At 44.2% G+C, this 24,960-nt stretch overlaps 1 protein-coding gene across 1 annotated transcript in view; it reads left to right on the top strand.

Annotated features, from left to right (window-relative positions):
* The first annotated feature begins 5,293 nt into the window (after positions 1-5,293).
* Positions 5,294-24,960, top strand: part of GABRR1 (gamma-aminobutyric acid type A receptor subunit rho1) — a 32,199-nt gene continuing 12,532 nt past the window's right edge. The window contains exons 1-4 of the mRNA XM_075087271.1: positions 5,294-5,522; positions 20,006-20,059; positions 21,827-21,933; positions 23,306-23,373. Coding sequence (XP_074943372.1) covers positions 5,401-5,522; positions 20,006-20,059; positions 21,827-21,933; positions 23,306-23,373 — 351 coding nt within the window. The 5' untranslated portion in view covers positions 5,294-5,400. The remainder of the gene's footprint in view (positions 5,523-20,005; positions 20,060-21,826; positions 21,934-23,305; positions 23,374-24,960) is intronic.

Raw genomic sequence — 24,960 nt, 5'->3', positions numbered from 1 at the left:
GAACAGTGGAGGAAACTGAGAAACCCTGTTTAGCTATGGTTCTATGTGTAAGAAATGTACTTATTGCAAAAAAGGGGAATGGCGTGAGCTGGATAGGAAGGCTGAGGATCAGAATCTGGTAGTCAAAGTGACATTAATTCCTATCCAGAATGTTCCATAATTTCAATCCTGTCTGAATGCTTTCATACCTTTTAGTTCTAGATCTTTAAGGGAGCACTCCCTCCTGGTAAATGAGTGCACTGTGTGCTCTAGGGATTAGGGCATACGGGGAGCAACAGGGGACTCCTTAACACCCGTAATATACCTGTTAGTAGCAGACAAAAATACTTCCCAATGGGCTGCACTGGGCACTAGTGTGCATATTTCAATATTTTAATTCAAGCCTCTTAAACTGCTGAAAGTAAAGTGTCTTTCTAAAAGTCTCTTTTTACCTTTTATTTACCTTTTAAAAGTATTTTACTTTTAAAAGTATCTTTTTACAGTTTTAGCATCAGAACCTCCATGCAAGAAGGTCTGGTGCCCCACGGCCGACTACACACAAAGCCGCCTAATCCAGCTAACGCAGCTCTGGGAAATTGCAGAACAGGCTGAAACAAAAGGACACAGCTCAGCACGCAATGCACATAATCTCTCAGACAGAGTGTAAGGCCACATAATGACTCTTCCGAACCAAGTAATTCTCCAGGGGCACAATGACACACGTCATGTGGGGAGAAAAGAAGCATTCAGTGGACAAAGACATCCCTGAGGAAAGAGCTCTAATGAAACCAGAGTGGAATTAAAGATTTGCCTCGTTGTGGTGCTGTAGCATTGTTATTCATTTCAGCAGTGAGAAACAGCAGCTGAATGCATTAGTCCTGAAGCACCACAATTCACTCAAGCACATTGTTTGCCGTAGCCTTTTCAGGTTTCTGCCCAGTGCAGGCTTGGCCTATTTCCCTTGCCTTTCATACAATGCACAATCCATTTAGGGATTTATAGCAGCTTAGAGGCACATGTACAGTGCCTTGCCTCTATCTGATTTTTATTCTGTGATAAGAAGGCTTGGGGTCATGGGTTCATTGGCATATCTCTCCTCCCTGCCATTCATGTTGCATGGAAATCTAATTATTCATTAGCATTTATGATTTCTTGAGGTATGCTAATGTCCTCATCACTACCTGGAGAAGTCCCAGGGTTTACCACGAAGAGCATGTGAACCCACTCTGATGTTATGTTATACATGAGGAGTGCAAGAGACACCAGAGAGGACCAGGTCCATAAAGACAAATATGGCAATAAAGCACAAGAGCTATTTGTGGTAAAATCCTTGGCCAGTATCAAGTGGTGTGGTTCCCATCCCAGTGCACACTTATGCCAGCTTGTACATTGATCTTTAACACTGAAAAGTTAAATCTTCCTGTTAAGAAATTCCCCCCTGGCCCGCTCTCGCCAGCAGCTCCTGGTCTCTGCTCCCCAGAACCCTGACAGTGTATTTGCCTCTTGTGCCTGCAGAGTGAATATCTTCTTTCCCTTTCTGCATGGACTTCTTTAGCTTTAATCACCTCAGTGTAAATACATGTATTCATACTTCCCTCACCCTCTCACCTTCCTGGAGAGTTTGATTTCAAGTCCTGAAAAGAGCAGAGCTACAAGTGCTATGAAAGGCCACCAGCTCTGCTGACATGAGCATAATGAAATTCAGTGGATGTGCCGCTTACCCCCAGGTTGTGCAAGTTCTATTCATCATCTGTAATAATATTCTCATTGGACATGGTCCTTATATCCAACAAACCAGGAGGATCCAGCAGACATGTTTCACCTTACGTAGAGTGAGCATGGATCTCCTGTGAATATCCCAAAGGATGGAAGTACACTTGTTAAAAAGGGACACAAGTAATGGATTCAGAAACCCCACTAACTTCATATTAAGCCTGATTTTTGAAGTCTTTGGCAATACACATGACTGAAGACACTAAAGAAGTAAAACACTATAATCTGACAGTGTGCCCTGGAGACATGGAGTGCCATTTCTGAAAGAAACAGATCTGCACAGGGGAAATAACTTTCCAGAAGTCAAACAGCATCCTATCAATTACACAGGTACCCTTGTGCTCCCTCAGCTACTGCAGTCCTAAATCACAACAGAGATACAGTGATGCATTCATCCATGTTTGTATTAAAAGCTTTTAGATAAAGGCAGACACCTGTTAGGAAGAGGTTAGAAAATGTAAATGCTATGGGCTCCTGCTGCAGTCTGATTATAGCTCCAGGGGTGTTTACAGAGTGTATACTGTATGTTACTGCTCTGTTTGAAGCTGAGGGTAATTAATTAAACAAGAGAAGGCCTGGTTCATAATTTGGCTGGAGTTATTGTAGCAGACACTTACACTGCATTGTGCCTTGCCCTCTTGGGCACTGAAAGTGCTCCTGGTTTCCTATGGTGGCTGATGGCTTGTGTGACTGTTGTCCAGACTGGATTTCTGCTCCTGACAAGGTCAGCTTCTCAGCACACAGCTGACTTAAGGGCAAAAAACAGCCTCAATTTTATCTTCTGACTATGCTCTCATTTTGGACGTAGATAGGTTATAGATAGAATTGGGCAAATAGTTGACTTTTCTGTGGTCAAATGGAAAAAGTGTGTCTTTGGTTGGCTCAAAACTTGCTTATCTTATGAAACTTTTCTGTTATAATAATGTTGTTGGGTCAAACAGAATGAAATGTTTACTTTTGTGACATGGCCCCATTAAGTAAAAGCCCAAGGTCTTGTTGAACACTGAGGAACAAAGTCACTGAATTGATAAAGCCCTGGAGCAGGGAAAGTAGTGCCAGCTGGTGGGTGCTGAGTGGGTCCCTGCGCTGCGCAGGAGCTGGAGGTGGCATGGTGTCCTAAGACAGGATCAGCTATACCTGTCTTAAGGACTTCTAATGATGGCAATTGCCAACTTCTCCCATGTAATCTACTGCAATGCTTCACTGTCCTTATTGTTAGAAATTTTTCGTAGTATCTAATCTAGTATCTAACCTCATTTTCTCCTTACTAACGTGTCAGCCCATTACTTTTTTTTCTGTATACTATGGCCATTTGGAACCGTGTATTTTTCTCTCTGAAGTAACTGTTACATAACTAAAGACATATACTGTGCCATTTCTACCCTTGTCAAGCCTCCTTTTTGGGTTAAGCATCCAGTTGGTTCACAACTCCCTTGAAGATCATTTGCAAAACTTGTTGCTTTCTTGCACGTTGTTAATGAGTCACACATAGCTGCCTTTGGAGTACAGCAAGATAAACCAAAGTAAAGGTAGCAACGTTTTGCATCAATCCTACCAATATTTCATCAAGGCCCTGCTTCCCTGTCTTGCTTATGAGAACGTCACTTGAGATGGTGTTGCAAGCTTATCTGAATCTACTGCTTCTCCTCAAGCTATGAAGTCTGTTGGCCTGGGTGGGAAATAATTTATGTTTGTTCAGCACGTTTGTTCTTGATAAGGCCGTGTTTGTCCCTCATCTGATCATTTTTTTCCTGGAGTTTAGGAGTTGTCTGGTGATTTGTTCCAGGATTTCTCTTTGAATTGCTCATATTTGAACTTTTCCATGAACAACAATGCAAAAAAGGGGGAATTGAACACATTTTTTTCCCATCTCTATATCTTCTTTCAGTAAATTCCCTCTGTTAGTGAGAAGACGAATGTTTCCCTCCCATCATGTGCACCAAGGGACCTCCAGCTTTTCCAGGACAGCTAAGTGAATTCATAGTTATTCATTGCTTGTCAATCCCTATTGCTCCTCTGGTGCATAAGCAGGGGACTAACATTTTTTTAAAATGTGTATGAAGTAAAAAAATGTAATTCAAAGAGAAGACAAGTTCCTTTGATGAAAGATGTCATAAAACTTTATATAGATTATTGCAAAGACTGAGAAGAGTATATTTAATATTACCACAGGTGAAAAGAACAGTTATTAAGGTACTTTCTATCCTCCTTGAGAAGGATACGTGAATCGGTGGAAACTGAACGCAGATAATTTTCAAAGATAAGATGGGTACAACTTCTTTGACCCGCAACTGTGATTAGCCATTGCAACAGACTGCTGGTAACTGCCCATCTCTTGAAGTCTGCATGACTTTGTATAGGAAATGCTTTAGCCCAACAAATCATTAAATTGAATCTGGGTTGTTGGAATGAAATTTCAGTGGCTTTCAATGCGTTGTTCCTGTGGATCCCAAAGCAGTGTAAATGCTCACTGAAGTTAATAAAGCCACAGCAGCTTAGACCAGGTAGAGATCTGCTCCCCAGGGTTTTAAGAAAGGGCTTTCATGAACTGCTTTAAAATAGAAATCCATGGGTAACAAGGCAGAGGAAGAAAACCCTTGTCAGCAAAGGGATGGGACAAGACTGGTGGTGTCTGCAGAGCATGGGGCAACATCTCCATGATAAGGCACAAGTGGAACCAGAGCTGCAAGGCCTTGCGGGGAGGCACAGAGGAGAAGGAGAGTAAACATGGAGTTGTGGGTTATGCAGGGAGGGGATGAGCTCCAAAGAGATGGGCAATGTGGCTGGCTTGGCCACTTATTTCTGCCCATGGTGTTTTATTCTCTTTAGCAGCAATGAGGATTTTTGTCTGCCACGTGAGACCCAGCTCACCAGCCCCTGAACTCTCCTGCAGCTCTGGCTTTTGCTGCTCTGCTTTGGCAGGATCCCTCCAGAGCGCCCTGTGCAGAGAAGAGGGGTACCTCCCCCAGGCTGTCCTCCCCACCTTCCTCGGCACACCAGGATACTTTCCAGAGACCCTGCTCAGCTGAGCAGTGAGGTACATGACGCAAGTCCTGAAAGCACCGACCACTCCAGCCACAGTACCACTGTATATTAAAGTAATGTAGAAAACCACACAGGATCAAGATACTGTTTGTAGAGCTAAATGGAAATGAGGTGTTGCTGGAAACTGATGCACGTTTATTAACACTTTTCAATCTATAGCAACTCCTGTTACAAACATCACTGCTATACAGATAAGTTTGGTCATTAAAGAATGACTAATGACACCTGTCTGACCAACTGCACTACTTTGGTTAACCAGGCAGAAATATATATATGCCATATCCCACAGGTACTTGAAAAGGGTTCAATTTAAACCAATTAATAAAATAGCCTGTTTGGACAAAAAAATAATTGTTCTCTGAGAAAATGTGAATTCAACGCTGCTAGAAAATCCCTGCCATCTGACGTAGAAGGATTTATAGGTTTAGTGGAAATTGCTTTCCCCACTGTCCAGATTAAATACTGCAGGATGATTTTTTGTATGAGTAAACATCCTTCCAATAACAATCAGACTGATAATGTCTTAAAAAGAGGAACAGGATCTACATTTTTGTTTTCTTTTTCTTGTATGGACTATTTCTGGATACAGAACCTTCAGGTAACATGTTGACTGTCCATAAAATGCATTTTAGCATCTTCCTCCTGTTGTGGGGATGGGTTTTATCCACTGAATGCAGAGCCCACCGACAAGGAAAAGAAATACATGAGGTATACAAAAAAGGCAGGTGAGTCTAATTTTTTTACATTAAAATAGCTACAGTTTGGACAAATGTAATGTTTCAGGTGAAGATATAATGACTAACAGATAATTAGAATTTGCATTTGCAGATTGTGATCTCTGAGTAAAAAATATTTTCTGTTGCTGTTTTTGCCAATTAATAAGTTTTAATGCATTTTCTACAGTGAAGATCATTGCTCCCCCCACTCCAAAAAGGGTTTGTGGTGTATCTCAGAGTTTGAAAAGGTGCAAAAAAAGAAGCATTTGCTTATATATATTGGGGTTAAAACATGGTAGATTATTTACATGGAAGTGGAGAGGAAATTTAGGTCCATGAGGATTGTTGCATTTGCTGAAGATTAGATTGACTTGAAATCTCACATGAAAGCATTCAGAATTTAGTTTATTATTCCTACACTATATTTGTTTTATAGAGCTTTTGAGAGAAAAAATTAAAGTCTCTTTGCAAAATTCAAGGCTATGATCAGTAATCAGAAGAAACAGAAAAAGCATTCATTGTATTGAATTAAGACATTAAAAATTATTTAAAATATTGTCTGTTCTTTTATCTCCCTCTCTTACAAAAAGACTATGTGACATTTTTCTCCCACTATCTTGTAGACAGCCATTTTAGGAGGTTTTGAGTTGGGAAAGGTTTTTTGCTACAACTCAGTTCTGACTACTTATATTCTATTTGGGGAATATTTGGAACTTTGTATGAGGATTTTTATACTCAAGCATGTAACAAAGTACATCTGGAGGAAAAATCCTTAGGGTTTTTTTTTATAATATAGCTGACACAGTTTTCTGTTCAAATGTTGTGTACTTCTGCTTGTCACAGACTGAACCTATGTCATTTTTGCTTTGCTATAGTGACAGTTTCTGTTCTGTAATGACTCCATATCACCATCAATACTATAAAGTGTATGGGGAGGGAAATGCAGGAATGTCATAGTCCTGAGGAAACCACTCCTGTTAGCTTTCAAGAAAAATGACTGGAAGGTGGAAGGGGTGGAAAGTGCCGCACCTTTTTGTTTTCTTGTAGCCCCTTGTAGCAAGTCAGGGCTTCATTACAGTGTGACTTCAGTGTCCTGGCTGGCACTTGGGGGTCCATGAGCCTTTTTACATAGGAAATGGCTTTAGCAGTAAAGCCACCTTTGTGGAGGTATAACTGGCAAAATGCATGTAGTGGCCCTCTTCATGGTCAGCCCCCAGGGGATGCGTTATCAGAGACAGTATGGATGCAAGACAGACACAAAACCTCTGTTTTTGTTGAGGCTTCATGACAGTGGCAGCAGAGGTCATAGGCTGGGTGTAGCAAAATAAAGGGGTGAGAAGCAAGATACCACCATCTGATCTGAAAAGGGTCCAGCAAAGAGGAATGCGTACACACAGCCGTGTTCTTGTTTAGCGTCTTTAACAAAAAACTCCCACTGTACCAGACACTTAACAGTGTCAGTGAAATTAATTCATCATCTAACAAATCACAGCAGCAAAGTGTTAAAAATATGTGAAAATGGAAAAGAAATACCTATTCAGTTCACATAGGAACAGCCTGTTCACCCGTGCTTTGTGTATTCAATGTAATTTTGTCAGAATAAGCCTGACAGAAAGCCCAGAGGTGTCGCAGCTTTGAGAAGTTGGGTCCACCGCCCTCCCAGTGCGCCCACGCTGGCCTGGGAGGTCATTTCTGGCCTATTTCTGCCTCCATAGAGCAGTACTGATGCTAAGGAGGGCTGATGGAGAGAGAGGAGCATATGGTTGTAGGGGTGTCCGTCAGCAGTGTGGTGCCTAGTACAGCTCTCACTTTCCCCTGTGATGGGATAGGACACAAGAGACCAATGGTTTTGACAGCCTTGTAATTTGTAGGTAAAAAAGGATGATTATGGTCATCCATCTGATTTCCTGCTAAGCACAAACAACAAAGCTTTCTGTATGAATTGTACACTGAACTCCTAATTTATGGTAACTACCTTCAGTGTCAAATGAACTCAGATTAGGATCCCAAGTATTTTTTTAACTTCAGCTTCCATCCGTCTGCTCCTGTACTATCATAGCTTGTCTCTTCTCCATCCAGGTACTTGCAGGTGGATCAGGCTCCCTCTTCATCTTTGCTTAGATATATTCAGAAGACTAAGATTCTTATATTTCTCAGAGTACGGTGTTTCCCGAACCTCACTCAGTCATTTGCTTGTTTTCCTCTGTCCCTTCACTGCTTTTGCAGGATCAACATCAGGACTTGGTGCAGTATTTGTACAGTCCTCATGTAGGTGCTGTATACAGAGTTGCTCCTGTTGACCTCCTGGGGTTGTGGTCATGGTCTCCATTGCAGCCCCACAGTGGGAGATCATATTTGCCCAACATGACGAGGCATCTGTGTATGGCAGGACACCTTGTCTTAGAGGTACAGCCAGTCCTCTTTGTACTCACATGTAGCTCCCTATACATTAAGATGTTGATCATACAAGACAGTTTTGAAGCAGGCATAGTTCATTTGCATTTAATTCAAAGTCAAGGCCTTTTTCCATCACAGAATTAGATCCTGGAAGAAAAACAGAGCAAGGGGGGATGCTATATAACATCAGAAAAAGCTTGCAGTGAAGATTGTTCCTGAACATTTTATTATTGACTGTTTCACCTCCCTTCAAGACTCAGCCCTGAATATCCATTATGCAGATGAAGTTATAGCAATTGACTTTATTACTCCTGCTGTGTTATCTCTTGCTCCATAAGGCTTATGGTAAGGACCAGGGTGGAAATCCATCCCTTCACTGCAGCCTTTTTCTTCTGAAGAGACCCACAGACCCCACTGGAGGTTGATGGGGAAATCTAGCTGAAGTGGAAAAGACTGGCTCCACACCATCACAGGATGCTCAGGGTGGCTTTATTTACACGTCCCTAGCTGCTGGAAGCCCTTTAGAGGCACAAGACCATCCGCTTGCCCTACTGCCAGGGTTCAGTGCCAGCCACCGGTGTTGGCAGGCAGTGCAGTCACCTGCTGTAGAGACCTGCCACCTTGTCTGTGCTGCCAGTTTCCTGCTGTCCCTGACAGACGTTGTCCAGCTTTGCTCCTGATTCTCATGGTGCAGCTGATGGTGGAAATGCATAGGCTTTTAGCTTGTTTCTTTAGATGGTGCCGTCCTGCAAGTTTCTCCCAAGGTGTCTCAGTTGTTCTGAACTCTGCTTTCAAATAAAAATCCACCATTTGCTCTGCAGTTTTCAGCCCCAGGGCTTGTCCTTTCACCTGCCCATATCCAGCTGATCCCACAGCCTTTGCACTCCTGCTGATATGGTGAACAGGGGTCCTCAGGGCACCCCAAGGTAGCCATTCTATCATGAGACAGAAAAACCTTGAAGAAGGGTGAGCAGACAGGCATGGGTTTCCCCACAAGAATTCGTGCATGCAGCATGGTCCTTTGGGGACTGGGTTTGGATGACAGGAATTTTGCAAAAGGTTGCTAATAATTCCTGAAATAAAGCTGATGATGCTTTGGAACACAGTGCAGAGTGTGACAAGAAAATGGCAAATAAGTGTAGGTCAAAGTATGCATACAGTCACAATGAAAGCTGCGAAGTAGATAGTTTTACCACATGGGACTTATTACAGAGCCCTCCTATATTGTAATTCACTGTAAAAATGGTCTGTGTGCCAGTCAAAGACTCAACTACTTATTTTTGCTAATCTCGAGGACAAATCGCCTCAAAGGAATTCCACTTGAAAGAGCAGCTCTGTAAAAATAAAACCTTTCTCACCTTGTAGACCTGTACGCAATTTGCAGTCAGCCATGCGCAAATCCTGCAGGGTTTGCAAAGCTTTTTGCTCCTGCTAAATCCACAGTGCCAAAACTCCTACAGGAAGGAGCTGAGATCTGGAGCGCCGGCAAGAGGGCTGTCTGCTGCTTTTCCAACTGCTCAGGCTCTTGGAAAGCCATCAGGCTGCACGGGGGTCACTAGAAGGGTACAAAGGGTCACTAAAGGTCACAACATCATTATGCCAACAAAAGGGCCAAAGCCTGGGCTGCTAATTAGACTTGCAGAATCTGCTAGAGAGGATGAGCAATAGGCAAAGAACTGGCCTGGAGCCGAGCCCAGGTTGTTCTGCCAGAGCTAACTGCTGGGGAAAAAAAAAAATCTCTTTTAACACTAAAGTCTGCCTGGACAGCATATAACCACCTCTCGAACAACCCTCAGCAGAAGAGATTTCACTGTACAAGATTTATGGATCATGTTTGTTTAATCTTAGCTAAAAGACCCTCTTCATGTTTTCAGTCATGTCCCTACCATTCGCTGGCTGTGTTATAATCATTTTACCTCAGTCTGGTCTCCAAATAGCAACAAATTTTCTGCTCCTCTAGAGCTCCCTGTCCATGCTTCTGTCAATAGAGATATCTTTTAAAAGAGTTGAATGACATCCTCTACAATAAGCCCTGGGCTTGTTATCACAAGGTCTCTTTCATGGCCAAAGATCTTTTTCTTTATGACATTTTCAGATATTACAATTAGTGACACTCTTCTTACGTGATGGGAGCCACCCTGCATCATTATGGCTATGGTTCCTTCCCAGTACTTTCTCAAAGCTTCAGCATCATACTGAACATTCACAACATTAAAGTTACCTTCCTTTGCTTTTGTTGAATTTGGATCGGGCTTCTGTGTTGTTAGCTCCTCCGTACCCCAGCCACGCTATGCGCGAGCTCTCTGTGCTCTGTAAATCACACATGGCTATCCTGGTACCCTCACTGAGGCTGCCTGCTATGCGTAGAGCAGCTCTTACCTTCTTGCCCTCCAAATGCTTTCTCTGGCCTCATAAATTCATCCCTAACAGGATTTCTTCCTTCACCTCCCAGCAATCCTTAAGCTGTTCTCTCGTCCTAGAGTTTTGCTCTTGTATCTTATCCTCAGCATTGATCCTGAAAGCATTTATTTGCATGAACAAAGCTTACTAATGCAAGCTGTCTTTAGATCAGATCTTCAGAGTGCACAATAAGCCCATAAAATGCCCGTTGAAGCCATTGTCTATAGGAGCACATTATCAACAGCAAGCCAGATCCAGTGGAGCACTGAGCACCCGCAGCTCCCAAGGCACTTCTTTTTAGATCAGCACTCTGCATTGTGCCTTGACACCATACGCACCAGCAGTGCTGGGTATCAGGAGAGCAATATGAAGCCCAGAGTCAGCTTCAGGCCAACACAGCTGGAGCCTCTCCATCTCCCCTGTTGGTAACTTGCCTTTTCCTTTCCTCTTTTCACCTCCATCTCCTTCGCTCCTTTTCTTTCCCCCATTCAAGGTTCCTCCTCTTCTCCAACTTGCTCTTTCTCTTTTTTGTCCCAGGCTTTCTCTGCCCTTTGCTTCACCTGCCTCATTTATTTGACCCTAGGGACAGCCATTTCCCCTGTCACACAGTTCTGCCAGATTTTCTCCAGTTGCTTTTAATTCTGTATTATTCTGTAACTTCCTTCTCTCCTCTGGCAGCTGTTGCTGCTGCCTCACTTACCTCTTCTTCCACTTGCCAGAAATCCTTTTCTTCTGTCCAACAGTGCTCATCTTTATCTCGTTATACAGTAACTTGTTTTTCATTATTGCTTTGCTCTTTCTCTCATTTTTCCTTTCCACCCCTGTTGTTCTTTCAAGTAACTTCAATCCTGAATGACAACTTTTCTTGGAAATTTTGTGGTTTTTTTATTCATAACCCAGCCAAAAGTGTCCTCTTTCTGCTTATCATTGCAAATGATGATGCTTTGAAAATGATATTTTCTACTTTCATCATTATCGCCAGCCTCCTTTTATCCTTTCTAGAACTTACTTTGGGTCTACACTTCACATAGCTTCCTATCTTTATTCAGGTGATTCATGGCAGAGCATTGTCTCTACTGGTACTTCTGTAGCTTTGTTCATACACCCATGTACTGTGCCACTTCACTGTGCCACTGATGATAACATCTCCAGTCAACGTTGCCACTGTGCAACTTACTCAGGATCAGCAGCTTGATGTTGTCTTCTAGCCCACCATTACTCCAGTGAGCTGGTGTGAGAAGACATAACAGACTCTAAAAACTTATCTGCAGCCTAGCAAAAAAAACCCCAAACAAACCCGAAGATACTGCAAAGCAGTTTCCTCCCTCCTGAGTGCATATAAATGGTTTGATTTCCTGATTCAGGGGTTGGAGTCATGTCTGAAATGCTCCTGCTGGTCTTTCTTCAATAAACTACACAGTCATCTTCCAAACTCACTGGCGTTTTCAGCACTCGCAGCTTTCAGTGACAGTGAATTTCACAGTGTGAGGGCATGCCGTGTTGATGTTCATTTCAATTTGAATTCTTTCCAAATTTCTTCTTGCTATGTGTTATGAAAAATCTGGAGCCACAAATTCCTGTTCATCTTCACCATGTCCCTCCTGATTTTATATCATTGCACGATACCACTCGGCTTTTGCCTCCCTTCCCACCTGGAGAGCCCTGCTCAGGCTGCCTGGAAGCCACCTCTGAGCTCTCTTTCTCCTCTTGCTCTGCTCTGTTTTTTTCCAACTATGGGCATTGGATATGTGAGATGTGGGCATACCTTGGTGTTACTAATAACATTGAAATGCTTTCTGTTTGGTTTGCTCCTCCATTCCCATTAGCACCTAACCTCTTTGGTTTTTTGAGCACTGTGGAGCGTTATGCTGATGTTTACAAAGAAATAGCTACAGTGACACTGAGACCTCCTTCCTAAGTAGTAACTGCTGATTTGGAGGACATCAATGTCTTAACATTGTTTCTGAAAGTACATTGAAAAAATGCAAAAATACAAAGTACAAAACAATGTAGATTATTCTGAATTTACTAAAACTGAATTTCTGCTGTCATTTTACCTGACATCACTTAGCATCATGAGGTCCTGCTGTAATTCTTCGCTCCCAGTTCTGATTTTGACTACCTTTAATAGTTGCATATCCTCAGTAAACATTGTTGCCAGTAATTATTGTTTTCTCCCAAATAATTTATAAATTTATTGAACAACAGAAATACTATCATAGATTCCCATACTGAAAACCTTTCTTCACAGTGAAAACTCTCCATTATTCCTGTTGTTTCCTATTTTGCAACAATTCGCATGAAGGGAACTGCCCTCTTTTTGACCGGCTGGTTTCTTTATAAGCCTCTGGAAAGGACCTGTCAGCACATTTTTGGAAACTGAGGTACACTGTGTCACCTTGAGCGGCCTCATCTACAAGGTCATTAACCTTTTGAAGAAGGGTATTATAGTGCATAACATCCCTCAAGCAAAGCCGTAATGTCTCTTGCTCTTCTTTAATTTATACCATGTTTATCTGGTGTCTGCTGTTGGTGGTTTTACTATGGTTGTAGCTAATCTGTCCAGTGGAGCAGTCTGTAGCTTCTCAGATTCCAGTTGGAGCTCTTTTGCCAAAGAAGTGGAAAATTGTCACCTTCCACTCCTGTGACACCAAGGACAATTTAAATGCTGGTTCAACAGTTTCTTACTTGGTTTTCTTCATATGGGTGAAAGCCTGGTGACTTGTTACTGTTCAGTCCATTTACTTTAAATCTGTCACCAGTCCTTTGCCAATATGAATATTTCTTAACATCAGCCTGACAGCAGAATTGTTACAATTCTGTATTTTTGGTATTGCAAATAAATTCCTTAGTTGTTGACATTTTTTATTGCCCTTATAAAGAGAGGGTGCTTTTGTTGCTGTAAAAAAGAAACTAGCAAAAGTGTAATATTGGTAATTATCTAGTTATTCCCCATTCTTCATCTGTTCAATTATTTCTCTGTACTTCGTGCAGTCCTTATTCTCTTTTACTGAAATTAATCTTATTGACATCAGAGCATTTTTTCAACATGTTGAGGTTACTTTGAATTCTGATCCAAAACCCCAAACTGTCTGTGCATGCTGTCATGCACAAGTTTTACAGTTTGTCATCTGCATTATTATTGAACATATTGGCTAGTAGTTTCCAGGATGAATTCTGTGAGATGTCATTTAATGTCTCTTGGCAGCAAAGCAGTGGCAGTTATTCTAACCACAGTCTTTGAACCACACTCAAAGTCATAGTTTCATCTCAGCTGTGTTTCCCTGGTTTAGTAATGAAATATTTAAAACTTCATTCAAATCTACTCTTCCTCCTGCTTACACTAAGGCAGCCAGTTACACTGTCAGAAAGGACATTAGACTGGTTTGACATCAATTATTGCAAAGATTCACACTGAGTGATCTATATAATCTCATTATCCCTGGGAGGGCAGACAAATGGATCACAAGTTTGTCCTGGTTTCTTTCTAAATGTCAAATCTCCAACATCCTTCTTGTGTCCCCTGCTTAACACCAGGTTTTGTGTTCACCCTCACCCCCTCTCAGGGTATCGCACATCTGTGAGGAGTCCTCAGAGGTACCTGTTTACGGATCAGACTGTAACAGCTGGTACTCCCAGTTCCTCTGGGGAAGTGCCATCAGCCTCTGTTGACTTAAATACCTCCAGTTTGTCTAAATATTCCTTAACATGCCCTTCCCTGATCTGCAGTCTGCTGACATCTGCTTAGAAGTCAACTTTTCTTTGAAGACTGGGGCACACATGAAACCTTCCAGCACATTCTGCTTTGCCCCATTAGTTGCTCCCTGTCCCTTCATCCACTTCTCCTTTTCACTTAGCTGAGCCCTGGCACCGTGCCTGCCCCCCCCTCAGCTGTCAGGACGGACCTCAGTCATGCTCCTTCTTCTCCCTCCGACCCTTCCTTTCCACCTGTATAACACAAAACCCAGCAAACACATGCCCACTGGATGCAATTTCTGCCACATAGGGACACTTTGATTTTTGCAACATCAGATACAGTGCCAAGACCTCAGGTGGTATGGCATTTCTGTGAATAATTAAGATGTGTAGGTTTGTTTCATTTTTTTTCCTTTTGCCAGTGTTTATGTCCACGCAAAGAACAAAGGAAGTACAAAATCTAAAGGGTGTATTTATGTCTCCTGCCTCTGCATATTTTGCAATCTGAGATTCATCTATACTTAAATAATGCTGGATTAAAAAGTTCTCATTGAATTTTCCTTATCACTCAAAAATCAGATGGTAGAATAGCTCCAAATCCCACTATTTCTCAGGCTTTGTGACGTGAACATCGAAAATAGCACTCTTTCCCTATTTCTTTTAATAGATTTAACCACCACCAATAGATTAATAGCAATGGTCACCTTTCTTTACCATCTTTAAAACTACTGATCATATGGACACATGACCCAGCATAATTGCAAGCAAACAAGGGCTTGCCAAATGCCAAGATAAAATACATTTAATGATTAATTTTCCTCAATTTTTAGTGGCTTGTTTACAGCTCACAACTTTATGACTCTCTCAATTTAAGTGTAAATTAGTGGGTTTCTATCCTACGTTACCCCTGGGAATTAGTATGTTACACAGTGGATCATGTCTCCTGTAGTGCATGTCGTTGGACAAGAGCAGCTTCCTCTCATTGCAAGCTTGCTCGCTCCTCCCTCGGGTGCTGGGTGGATTTTCTCCCCATTTAGCTACCTCACTCTTCCTCCTCCTGCAAAGCACTTCTCTGGGCTCTGGACTACCTCTCAGTCTTCTCCCAGACCTGCTGCACCACCTGTCCACCAGCATCTCCTGCTTGCTGAGAAGGTCTTCCCAATCCATTTTCAAGCCAAAGGCACATTGTGGGGGAACTTTCTGTGAACCACCTGCCCCAAAACCTCTTTCCTTCCTCTGGGACACAGCCTGGGAGGTTCTTTAGCCCAGAGAGGCTCATGCATCTCCAGCAGCCGGGCAGCTTCTCTGCCCCGCCCCACTCTGTGGTGAGGGGACACCCTACTCATGCAGGACTGTCTGGGGTGTCCATGCCCCAGGATTCATCCCACACAATGATGAGGCACAGTTTGAGCCTGATGTCTCCTCTCTGCTCCTTCTGACATCTTCCCCTCTGGCCTTAGCCAGTGTTTCTCCTCCCTCCCCATCACTGTATATCCAGCCTCTTTTCTCTTCAGTCTCACCCAATGCATAGCCTTTCTGTTGCAAATCCAAACTTTCTCAGCCTGTGCCCCACTTTTTCTCTGCAGAAATCTCCTGTATGTTTGTGCATATGATCCCCGGCCCCTTCCTGCCTCTCTCCCATTCCCTGACCCAGCACCCCCCGCCTGCTTTCTGCCTTTAACATCGTGATGATGTGGTATGAACCCAAGTCACTAACTGGTCGTAAAACAGAGGGAGAAACAAAACCTAGTCAGATATTTAGGCATATGTTCCTAATAAGACCTTTACACTTCTCACAGCTCTTTAATACTACCAATACACCTTTGCCATTCCCTTGTCCTCCCTGCCAAAGCTTTGTCCCCTGCCAGGAATTGGGCTTCCTCCACTGTTCTCTCCTGGTCCTTTTGCCTTGGGCAGCATTTCATCAGGGCCTTTCCCTGCTGTAATTTTACAGACAGACCAAAGAAAATGTGGCTCTTGCCATTTTCCTGCCCCCATGGCATGAAGGCTGTGCAGCATAGTGGGTGCAGGATGGGAGGCACTGCACAAGCTGTCCACCAGTGTCCACCCAGGGTCGGGGAGCCCAGAGCTGTGTGCCATGGCACGGCTGTCAGAGATGAGGGAATTTTCATCACTTTCATTACTTTCCAATTAAAAGTCCTGCAGAAAACTGGCTCAGCAAGCTGCACACCCTCCCTTGCCTTGCATCAGTGGTAGGAGAGGCTGTGGATGAGCTGCACCACAGCACAGTGTGAGCTGCAGAGCTTGTATCGGACAAAATTAAGCGCATGGTGGTTCAGAGTGTGGGGGGGACAGTCCACAGTCTCTGCACTGAAGAAAGGGAGGAGGCGTCATCCAGGCATGAGATAAGCAGAGAGGAAACGGGCACCCCAGGTGTCTCTGCCCCAGCCATTGGCTTCCAGGCTTCCCGGGGTGGCAGGCACCTTTGCTCAGGGCAGGAGGTTTGGAGTCATTTGCAGCCACAGTCCGTGGCCAAAATGTTTCTGATGATGCAAGTAACCGAATGGACACAGATTATGCCACAGTCACATCTCAACTATATTTCCTGAGACAGGTTCTGTTCTGACATCTCTTCTCTGATCTGCCATCCTGTTTGCAGACCTAAGAATACCCTAAGGGACCGAGAGAACAGACTGCCTCAAAATTTCATTAAATCTGATAATAATAACACCGTTAGTGTTAGCCCAGTCTGCCAAACCCACCAGCACCATTCCTCTAGGATGTCACCCCTTGGACCCAGAAAGACCATGTGAATCTGGCTCCATTACTTCAGCAACTTACTTTCACTTTTACTCTTGAGGAAATTACATTGGATCTTGCCTTTTCCTGAAGAACTGAAACTGTAACTTGAATTAACTCCTCAAGGAAGAAATGTTCTCAGATCCTAATGAGATTATCCTAATAAGAGTGTAAAATAGGTCCCTGTCTACTCAGGTATATTGCCTCCCATAGAGAAAAGAGAGTATGATTTATAGGTGGGAAATGTATGCTGCACAAGTAATTACAAACAAAAATGCTGAGATGGGTAGTGACTTCTCTCACATTTGTTGTGGTTGCTTCCAAAAGCTCGTATTTCAAAGACAAAGAATACTGTCCATTTTCTGGTGCACGCTGCAAGTATGGACCTGACATTCCTCTGGCACATGTCTTGGGAAGCTGGGCATTTGGAAATGCCTGCTGGGGCCTTCAGATGTCAGGGTTGGACTGTCTTTTCTGACAGTTAGGACATGGTTATTCCTAACCCTGCAACCCTTTTTGCTATGTTGGAGGGACTATAAGTGCCATAGTAAATCTCAGGCTTTTTTTTAAAAAAAGAGTAACTGCTTTTTGCCTTGTGTCTGTAGTGATAATGATGAAAATCTGGTTTTACTGAATTTCTTTTTCCTTAGCTATCCTAAGCTTCAGTTGCCTCATTCCCCCCTAGCCTCAGCAAGCCTTAGCCTTTGGGGCAGAGGCATCTCATGATCTCTTAAAGCAGTGGAAGGATCTGGGGGAATAATGAAGACTTTGGAGAGGTTGCACCACCCCAGTTGCCAATAGGGGCCTGACAGCTACCCTAGGAATGCACAGGCACCACTGTGAATAAATGCCACTCTGCTCCAGTTGTTACTTTTTCATAAAGTGTCTCAGTGAGCTTCATGAGCCATGAAATGTCTTTCAGCACTGTAACTGTTAGGAGATAAATATCGACATTGGGGGAAAGAAAAAAAGGGGTTTCGTTATTCAGTATATTTTACCTCAGGAGTTATTGGTTAGTTTAAAGACAGCCTGTCACCCCAGCAAAGGCAGGAACAACACTGTCACACTGCGTGGCTGCAGTGGCAAACAGTTGCGCTGAGCAATCTGTGAACAATGCCTGGACCGAATCTCCTGAGTGCAGCTGTCTGCTGCAAATGCTAAGGGACAGCAGATGTGTGAAGGGAAGCCATAGTGGCTTGCCATTGATTGACAGCTCAAATAGGCAGGGTAATGGGGTCCTGTGATGGAGCTGCCATTGATCACTTAGCCTGCAGAGCACTCCCCAGGAACCAGACTAGAAGGTAGTCTGGTACTTTATACTGAGTAGAAAGAAATGTGGCTTCAAATCACAGTAACTGGGGAACGATTTGCAACAGGTAAAAATGTTTTGCTGCCACAGGAGGCAGGAAAGCTGGGAAGGCTCAGTAACCTCAGAGCTGTGACAAGGGGAATGGGACTGCAAAAAGAAGTGAAAGAGCTGAACCAAAGCACAAATGAACACTGTCCCCTGCTGTGGCTGGAGCATGGGGGACATTTTCTGCTAGTTTGTGATAAGGAAATAAAGTTTCATTTAGAGGCAATGGAGAATCACCTGGAAGAAATAAAAGGAACCACCTGGACTTGCGGGGTGCAGAGGATGGGGAGGATTTGACCATGACTCCTTGATGACCACTCCTTGAAGGCTCCCTTGACAGGCAGGATAATGCCAGGGCCAACACAAAGCATTAAATAAGTTAAACAAAGAGAAAAGAAAATTAGAAATTGCAAGAACATGGCCTCCTTCATCCCTGTTTGAATACCAGCATTATCTTGAACAGCCAAGAGTTTACTAGGGCACTTTAAAGTCATATAAGTAGGTCAGCTTGTCGACAGAATCTGCTTATCCCTAAAACACGTGAAATTACTTTCTGGCAGCCAGCAGATGAGAAGCAGGCAGCAGTGAGACACATCAGCAGCAGCCCAAGGGCATATCGACAAGGCAGAATACTACAGAAAGTGCATTTTGCTTTTATAAGTGCATTTTGCTGATTGATGTCCAGGTCCAAGAAGTGCCAAAGAAGCTTATCCTTGCAATAGCAAGGTGCTGCATGGCCCAAGGCTCCCCCAAACAGTGATCTTCCCATAGGCTTATTCCAAGCCCTCCTCTGGGAAGCACAGAGAAGATTCTGGGGAAAAAAAAAAACCAGTCCCACTCAGACAACACTTTGCTTCAGAGTGAGTCAGTGATAGAGCCCCAGCGTGCCTATCCCTAGTCCGGGCGGTGCAGAGGTTGTCCACTTCTCTGTGGCAGGGGAAAGATTAATTTCCCTGCAACGCTATTGGCTTCCAGAGGGTTCCCAGCCCAGGGAAAAACTGTCCTGCAAGGCCTGGGGTTCTGCCACTGCTCACCAAAGGGACGATGGCATTTGCGTGGTGACACTTGTTATTGCAAAAGGAGTTTTGCCACTGTAAGTCTCTACAGAGGGATTTGAAATGTATGTTAATGGGCAAAAAGTCTTATCAGTAGAGTTGATTAGAGTTAGTGTTTATTACAGAGAGAAGCTAATTTTTAAAACTTTTAATTAAAGATTAGTTAAATGTTCAAAATGTTGCTTTTGCACAAGCTAGCACTTACATTGCTAAAAGCAATATTCTTTCCTTTAATGATAAAGTGAAATCATGGCCTTACACCTGAGAAGAGCTTTCTTGACAGCCAGCTGGGAGACGGTATGAAACCAGAAATAAATATTTCCCTTTTTTTTTACTTTTTTTTTTTTACCCTGGAATACTTTCAAAATATTTTCTTCTCATGAAAATGCCCAACTGCCTCTGGTGAGTAGATGTAATGGCCATGCTGCCCACTGGCAGAGGCCCCCGGGCAGCCCGCCTTGGCCCCTGCAGCACCGCTTCTCTCCAGAGCCTCCGACGGTGCCGGCCATGGCTACGGGAGGAGGGAGGCAAGCCGCCTCCTGGGTCCTTTGCCAGGCAGCCAAAACCAGTGGCGTCCCACCTTACTAAAATGATCACTCCCCTCCTTTTGTCCTGTGCTGGCTGCAAGCCCCTGTCATCCGCACCCTCCACCAAGCCCAGCCTTTGGTAAAAAGGTATAAAAAAAAATAGGTAAGAGCCATTTCACACATGTGACAGAAGGTAACGCCATGGGGACCTGGTGCTTCCCGCCAAGCTTCCCTCTTTATGTCCTCACCCACCTGCCTGTGACTGCCTACCTCAACTCTCCCTTCTCCTGTTGTTTCATGCAGCCGGCCACAGCGGCAGAGACGGGAGGCCCACAGCGAGACACACAAGCAAGGCAGGTAGGCGAAACCCTCCGGTGGCTGCTGCTGGCCCAGCCCCGCTGGCCACGTCCCTGTGGCTGGGCTGAGGCTGTGGCAGGGGAAGGGGACGCCACTCGAGCATGCCAGTCATATTTAGATAGGACTCATGACATTACAGGATCCAGTGGGCCCCAGAGGAAGCCACGTTGCCTGACACCCTCATGGAGGTGAGGTGTGATACCATGGCCATTTGCCACAGCCCCTTGGGCTTCACGTTACGCTGCTGCACAGTTTGTGTTGCCCATGCAGTGTGAGTGGGTGCCTTCCCTCCAATGGGTGCCTTCCCTCCAAACATCCCTTCTGTGGAGCTGAGCCCTCCTCCATGTGCTCTCCATCACACTGTGAGTCCTTCCCTCCACCACTGCCAGGGTAAATGTGCCTTTCTGAGCACAGTCAAGCCTGTCCACAAATGTTGAAGGTTTTGCCAATGGCTTGCTAATATCGCTCCCCCATCTCAGGCAGGTGTAAAACTTCCCCAGTACATGCTCACAGTGACACAGGTTTTTCGGAGGCTGACTTAAATCTAAAGCAGAAGCAGGGGCCACCTTTTAAAATGCCTGAGGGATAATTCATGACTAGAAGGATTCACTGATGAAGGTAGGCGACTCGCCACTCCTAGAAATTATTAAACTGAGACAAAGCATCTTTCTAAGACACTCCATAGTCCAGATGAAGCTCTGGGTCTGACAGAGGAATCACTGGTAACACCACTGGCCTCTGTTAGGAGATTACTGTATTGGCTTCTCCTGGTACAACTGCCCAAGAGTCTGTGAGAAGTACAGCACAGCTAAACTGCATCATTTAGGAGGAGCTTTATCTCAAGAACATGTACCCGATCCAGTTTCTTTGCTGTCCTGTTTTCCTTTAATCTATTTCTGACCTGTCTTGTGTATATCCAGACAAGTGACTCTCTGAGCATACCATCTTTTCTCAAACTGAGAACCAGCAAAATCTCTCGTCCTGTCTTTGAGCCCTCCTGCCGCCCGAGCAGCTGCCATGCAGCTTACGCTGAGGGCAGCAAGGTTTTACCAACATGATGAAGCAGCTGAGGACCTGCTGCCCAGCCAAAGCACTAAGGCACTGAACAGCATTTTGCATCTTGGATGTAGAGGAGGAGCAGAGCATCCTCCGCCCAGCATTTCGTGCAACTCCAACAGCTTCTGGAATGACCCTCCCAGGCTCTTTAATGCTCAGAGACCTCCCAGGCCTTTAATGGTCCTCTTTATCCTTATTAGAAATCTGGGGCAGGAGCTAATAATTTTATCCCAAGTTAGGGCATGGCCTGCCTCCTGGCCTGGTTCCCAGCCTATCTCCATTTTGTTCCTGGGCAACAGCCAGTGGCTTATTTGATATATCGTTTCTTTAATTCCTGGCCTCACGCCCCATCATAGCTCAATGTCAGAAATGCTTCCCCCCGGTTCCATTTCCCCACTTATCCACACACACTATTCCTCCTGCCCACACTTTTGAATGACTGTCTCCAAACTGTGCTATAAAGAGAGATAATTTTACAGAAACAAAAAGTCACTAAACAAATGTTTTCTCAGTGCCAGAATTATCATAGGTCCCTAAGCTGTATGTTAAGCACAGGAATCATTTTTTAATGACATACTACCAACCACTGCAAGCAACTGCATGGTTATGGTCGAAGGGGTAAATGGCCTAAAGGGTAATGGAGTGAAGTGGGCACGTACTTCTCACAGGCACTGCTCAGGGCTCATAGATGTGTTTCTCTCTTCCTGGTAGCCCAATCCTAAAACGAAGCCCTGACATCACCAAATCTCCCCTGATGAAGTCAGAGCAGCTGCTGCGAATAGATGACCATGACTTCAGCATGAGACCGGGTTTTGGAGGTATGAAACGTACACATTTGTCACTGTTCTTGTTTTACAGTGTCACTTCTTTATACTGTAACACGGACTCAGGTGAACAAGCAGACTGACAAGCAGACCCTTTTCTGTCTGTAATTTTTGTTGTGTTGTGAATTCAGTACATGCTTGCGGGGATAACGATGCAGTGAAATAGCCGTCTTCCTTGGGTGAGCAAATAGCATAGTCACACACATGGAAATGTGATATAGGCAATGTAATATTCCTGGTATTCAGTGACACTATTCTGATAAAAATTTGCAAACACACCTTCTGTTTATTCCCAGATGATGGGGAAATTCTAAGATTTTGTCTTACTATGGTGATGTGTGTGCATCATCAAATCAGGTACCACACATACTGACCTGGCCATTTCATTTATAACCCAAAAGAAAATATTTTGACTGCCATGTGTTAATGCTTCCTCACAGTTTTGTGGCTGTGTGCTAGAGCAACCTAAGCTTTCAGGGAAACAGATGAAGGAGAACACGTTTTCTTTCAGCCCATTGGATTAGAGAATGTTGTAATTTATCTACCCTTTCTGGCTGACAGATGGTCATTCAAATCCAGGATACCATTATATACTCTGATGGAAGAAGATTTTATTCCTAAATGCTCAATATACCAAATACCAGCATGTTCAATTAATTTTAAAAGGTTTCAGTTTCATAGCAGTCTGCTAATGTGAACATTATTTGTCTTGATAGATCTCCTGTACTGTAATTGCCAGAGGTATATGAGTCAAAACCTGGAGGGGAGGAAAAAGATCAAAATCCCTATTACGTGGGGTCACAGTCGGACCTTTCCCCTTGGGAGCCCCAGGCTCAGTGGCACATGCCTTTGTCCTGCAATGCATCCCCTCCCCTCACCCTGCCTTTTCCTTAGCTGAGCACTGGGTGATGAGGAAGCCAAATACACAGAGTAGCTCTCAGAGACGTTATTAGCCTGAGAGGGGAGCAGAAGGGAGGGAAAAATTTGGAATACTCTTTTACGTTCCCTTAGCTGTGCCACCACTTCTCTCCAGGCGAACGGATGCTCTGCCAGGCATCTGTCTCGCGAGCCCTGAACCCAAGTGCTAGGGCTAAAAGCTATTAAAATTGCTTTTAAATTTTGAAGGGACGCATGTAGGATGACACAACAAAAAGAGGAAGTCAGTAATAGGTCAGTTTCATTGCTGATTTTGATTGTTATTAGGAGGTTTTTGTAATGAATTCCGGTTGCTTCTATTTTCAATTGTTTTACTGTTGTTTCTATTTCAGGCTGAACATCTATTTTTAATCTCTAAGGTACGAAAGCCAGAGGATTATTTTGCCTCACCAGGTTTATACTTCATCAACTTTTAATATTTTTCCCCCAGGCCCTGCAATTCCCGTTGGGGTGGATGTCCAAGTTGAAAGTCTGGACAGCATTTCTGAGGTGGACATGGTAAGAGTCACAGAAGGGCTAAGGTCAGGTGGGACTTCTGGAGACTATCTAGCCCAAACCGCCACTGACAGCAGGACTGGCTAGAGCAGGCTGCCCAGGGCTGTGTCTGTGGGGTTTGAATACCTCCAAGGACAAAAACTCCAGAGCCTCCAGGGAGCAGATTTGGGTTTGATCTGACTCTGCTGACAATTACTACTATTGACCTCAAACTACCATTTCATCTCCCTTGAAGCAGAAGGAAGAAATTTGACATTTTCTTTTCTCTAGGACAAAAACGGTACAACACTGCCAAAACTGCTCCAAATGGATTTGGGTTTTTACATTTTCTTAAGAAGTGATAGCATGTTTAAAAGCTCAGAGGAGACTAATTAATGCCTTAGTTTTACAGCACTTTGATATACTGCAGAGATGGTCTCACTTTGGCCATGCTCTGAGGTGGTCAGGGGCCGCTAGCTCCCAACCAGAAGCCAGGTAGCCATCCTGAGAGCAACACTGGTTCAGACTGGTAAGTTGTGCTCTCAACAGGGCAGTCAGAATGAGCTCAGAGGCAAAGAGTTTCTCCAGACCCTGCCTTTGGCACATTAGCAGTTGTATCACCCCTGCTGTGTGCTGGGTACAAGCGTAAGACTCTGTTGGTCCTTCCTGAATCTTCATGCAGATGCTGAAGTAGGGTTTCAGGGCATGCAGGACTGGTGCTGGTGCTCTGCACAGGCTAAATTCCTTAGAGTCTATGTCCTTTGACTTTTACCATACATCTAGTAATGTGAAAACAGTTTTCAAATGCTCTCCAACTGGTATGGATTTTGGTCTTGATGATTTTTGCTGCAGGGGTTTTTTTCATCACAGACACTACTGAAAGTAAGGTATGATTTCTGCAGGATATTTCTCCATGAGAAGATTTTATTTGCGTACGTGACATGTAACAACAGCGTGTGCAGGAGAGCAGGAGCACAGAAGGGGAATGGGAGATGTCTTTGCATGTGCATTGAAAGACCTAGACCAATTGTATTTACCCTTTAAAAATCCAGAGCTTTTCAGACCTACCCTGCTAAATCATCCCAGTCTCTGAGCAGCTCAGCTTTTGCTTTGGAAGAGAAAAAAAAATCACACCCCAATACAGAAAACTTTTCAAAATATTTTGCTGTTTCAGGGAATGTATCAAACAGCTCTGAAGCTTTCACAGAAAGCCCCAATTTCTCTGTGCTCCTAATTAACGAGGCCCACAGGATTAAAGATCCTGTGCCTGACCTCCCATGGGTAAGATAGGAGCACGGTTATGTGGCAGCACGCCGGCATTCAGCAGCTGCCTCAGTTGCACACTGCCAGTGCATGCTGCGGCTGCGTGCTCCACGGCCAGCGGGACTCCTCTCACCGCAGCAATTTCAGTTTTTGCGTGGGCTGGGATAGCTACAGTCAAATGACCACTTGCAGGGTGCAGCAGGGTTGCAGAGCCAGAGTGCATCAGGGTGTACACTATCCCAGCTCCAGGGAGCCCTCCATTTGTCCCCCCACCTCCGGTGCTCTAGGCAACCTGGCCTCCAGCTGTGGGGACTCTGAGCTTTTGCCTCTCCCAGGGTGGTCCCAGCC

Source organism: Phalacrocorax aristotelis, chromosome 3 (genome assembly GCF_949628215.1).
Source record: "Phalacrocorax aristotelis chromosome 3, bGulAri2.1, whole genome shotgun sequence".
Classification (NCBI taxonomy): domain Eukaryota; kingdom Metazoa; phylum Chordata; class Aves; order Suliformes; family Phalacrocoracidae; genus Phalacrocorax; species Phalacrocorax aristotelis.
Note: the sequence above shows the minus strand (reverse complement) of the source record. Positions and strands in the feature narration are given on the sequence as shown.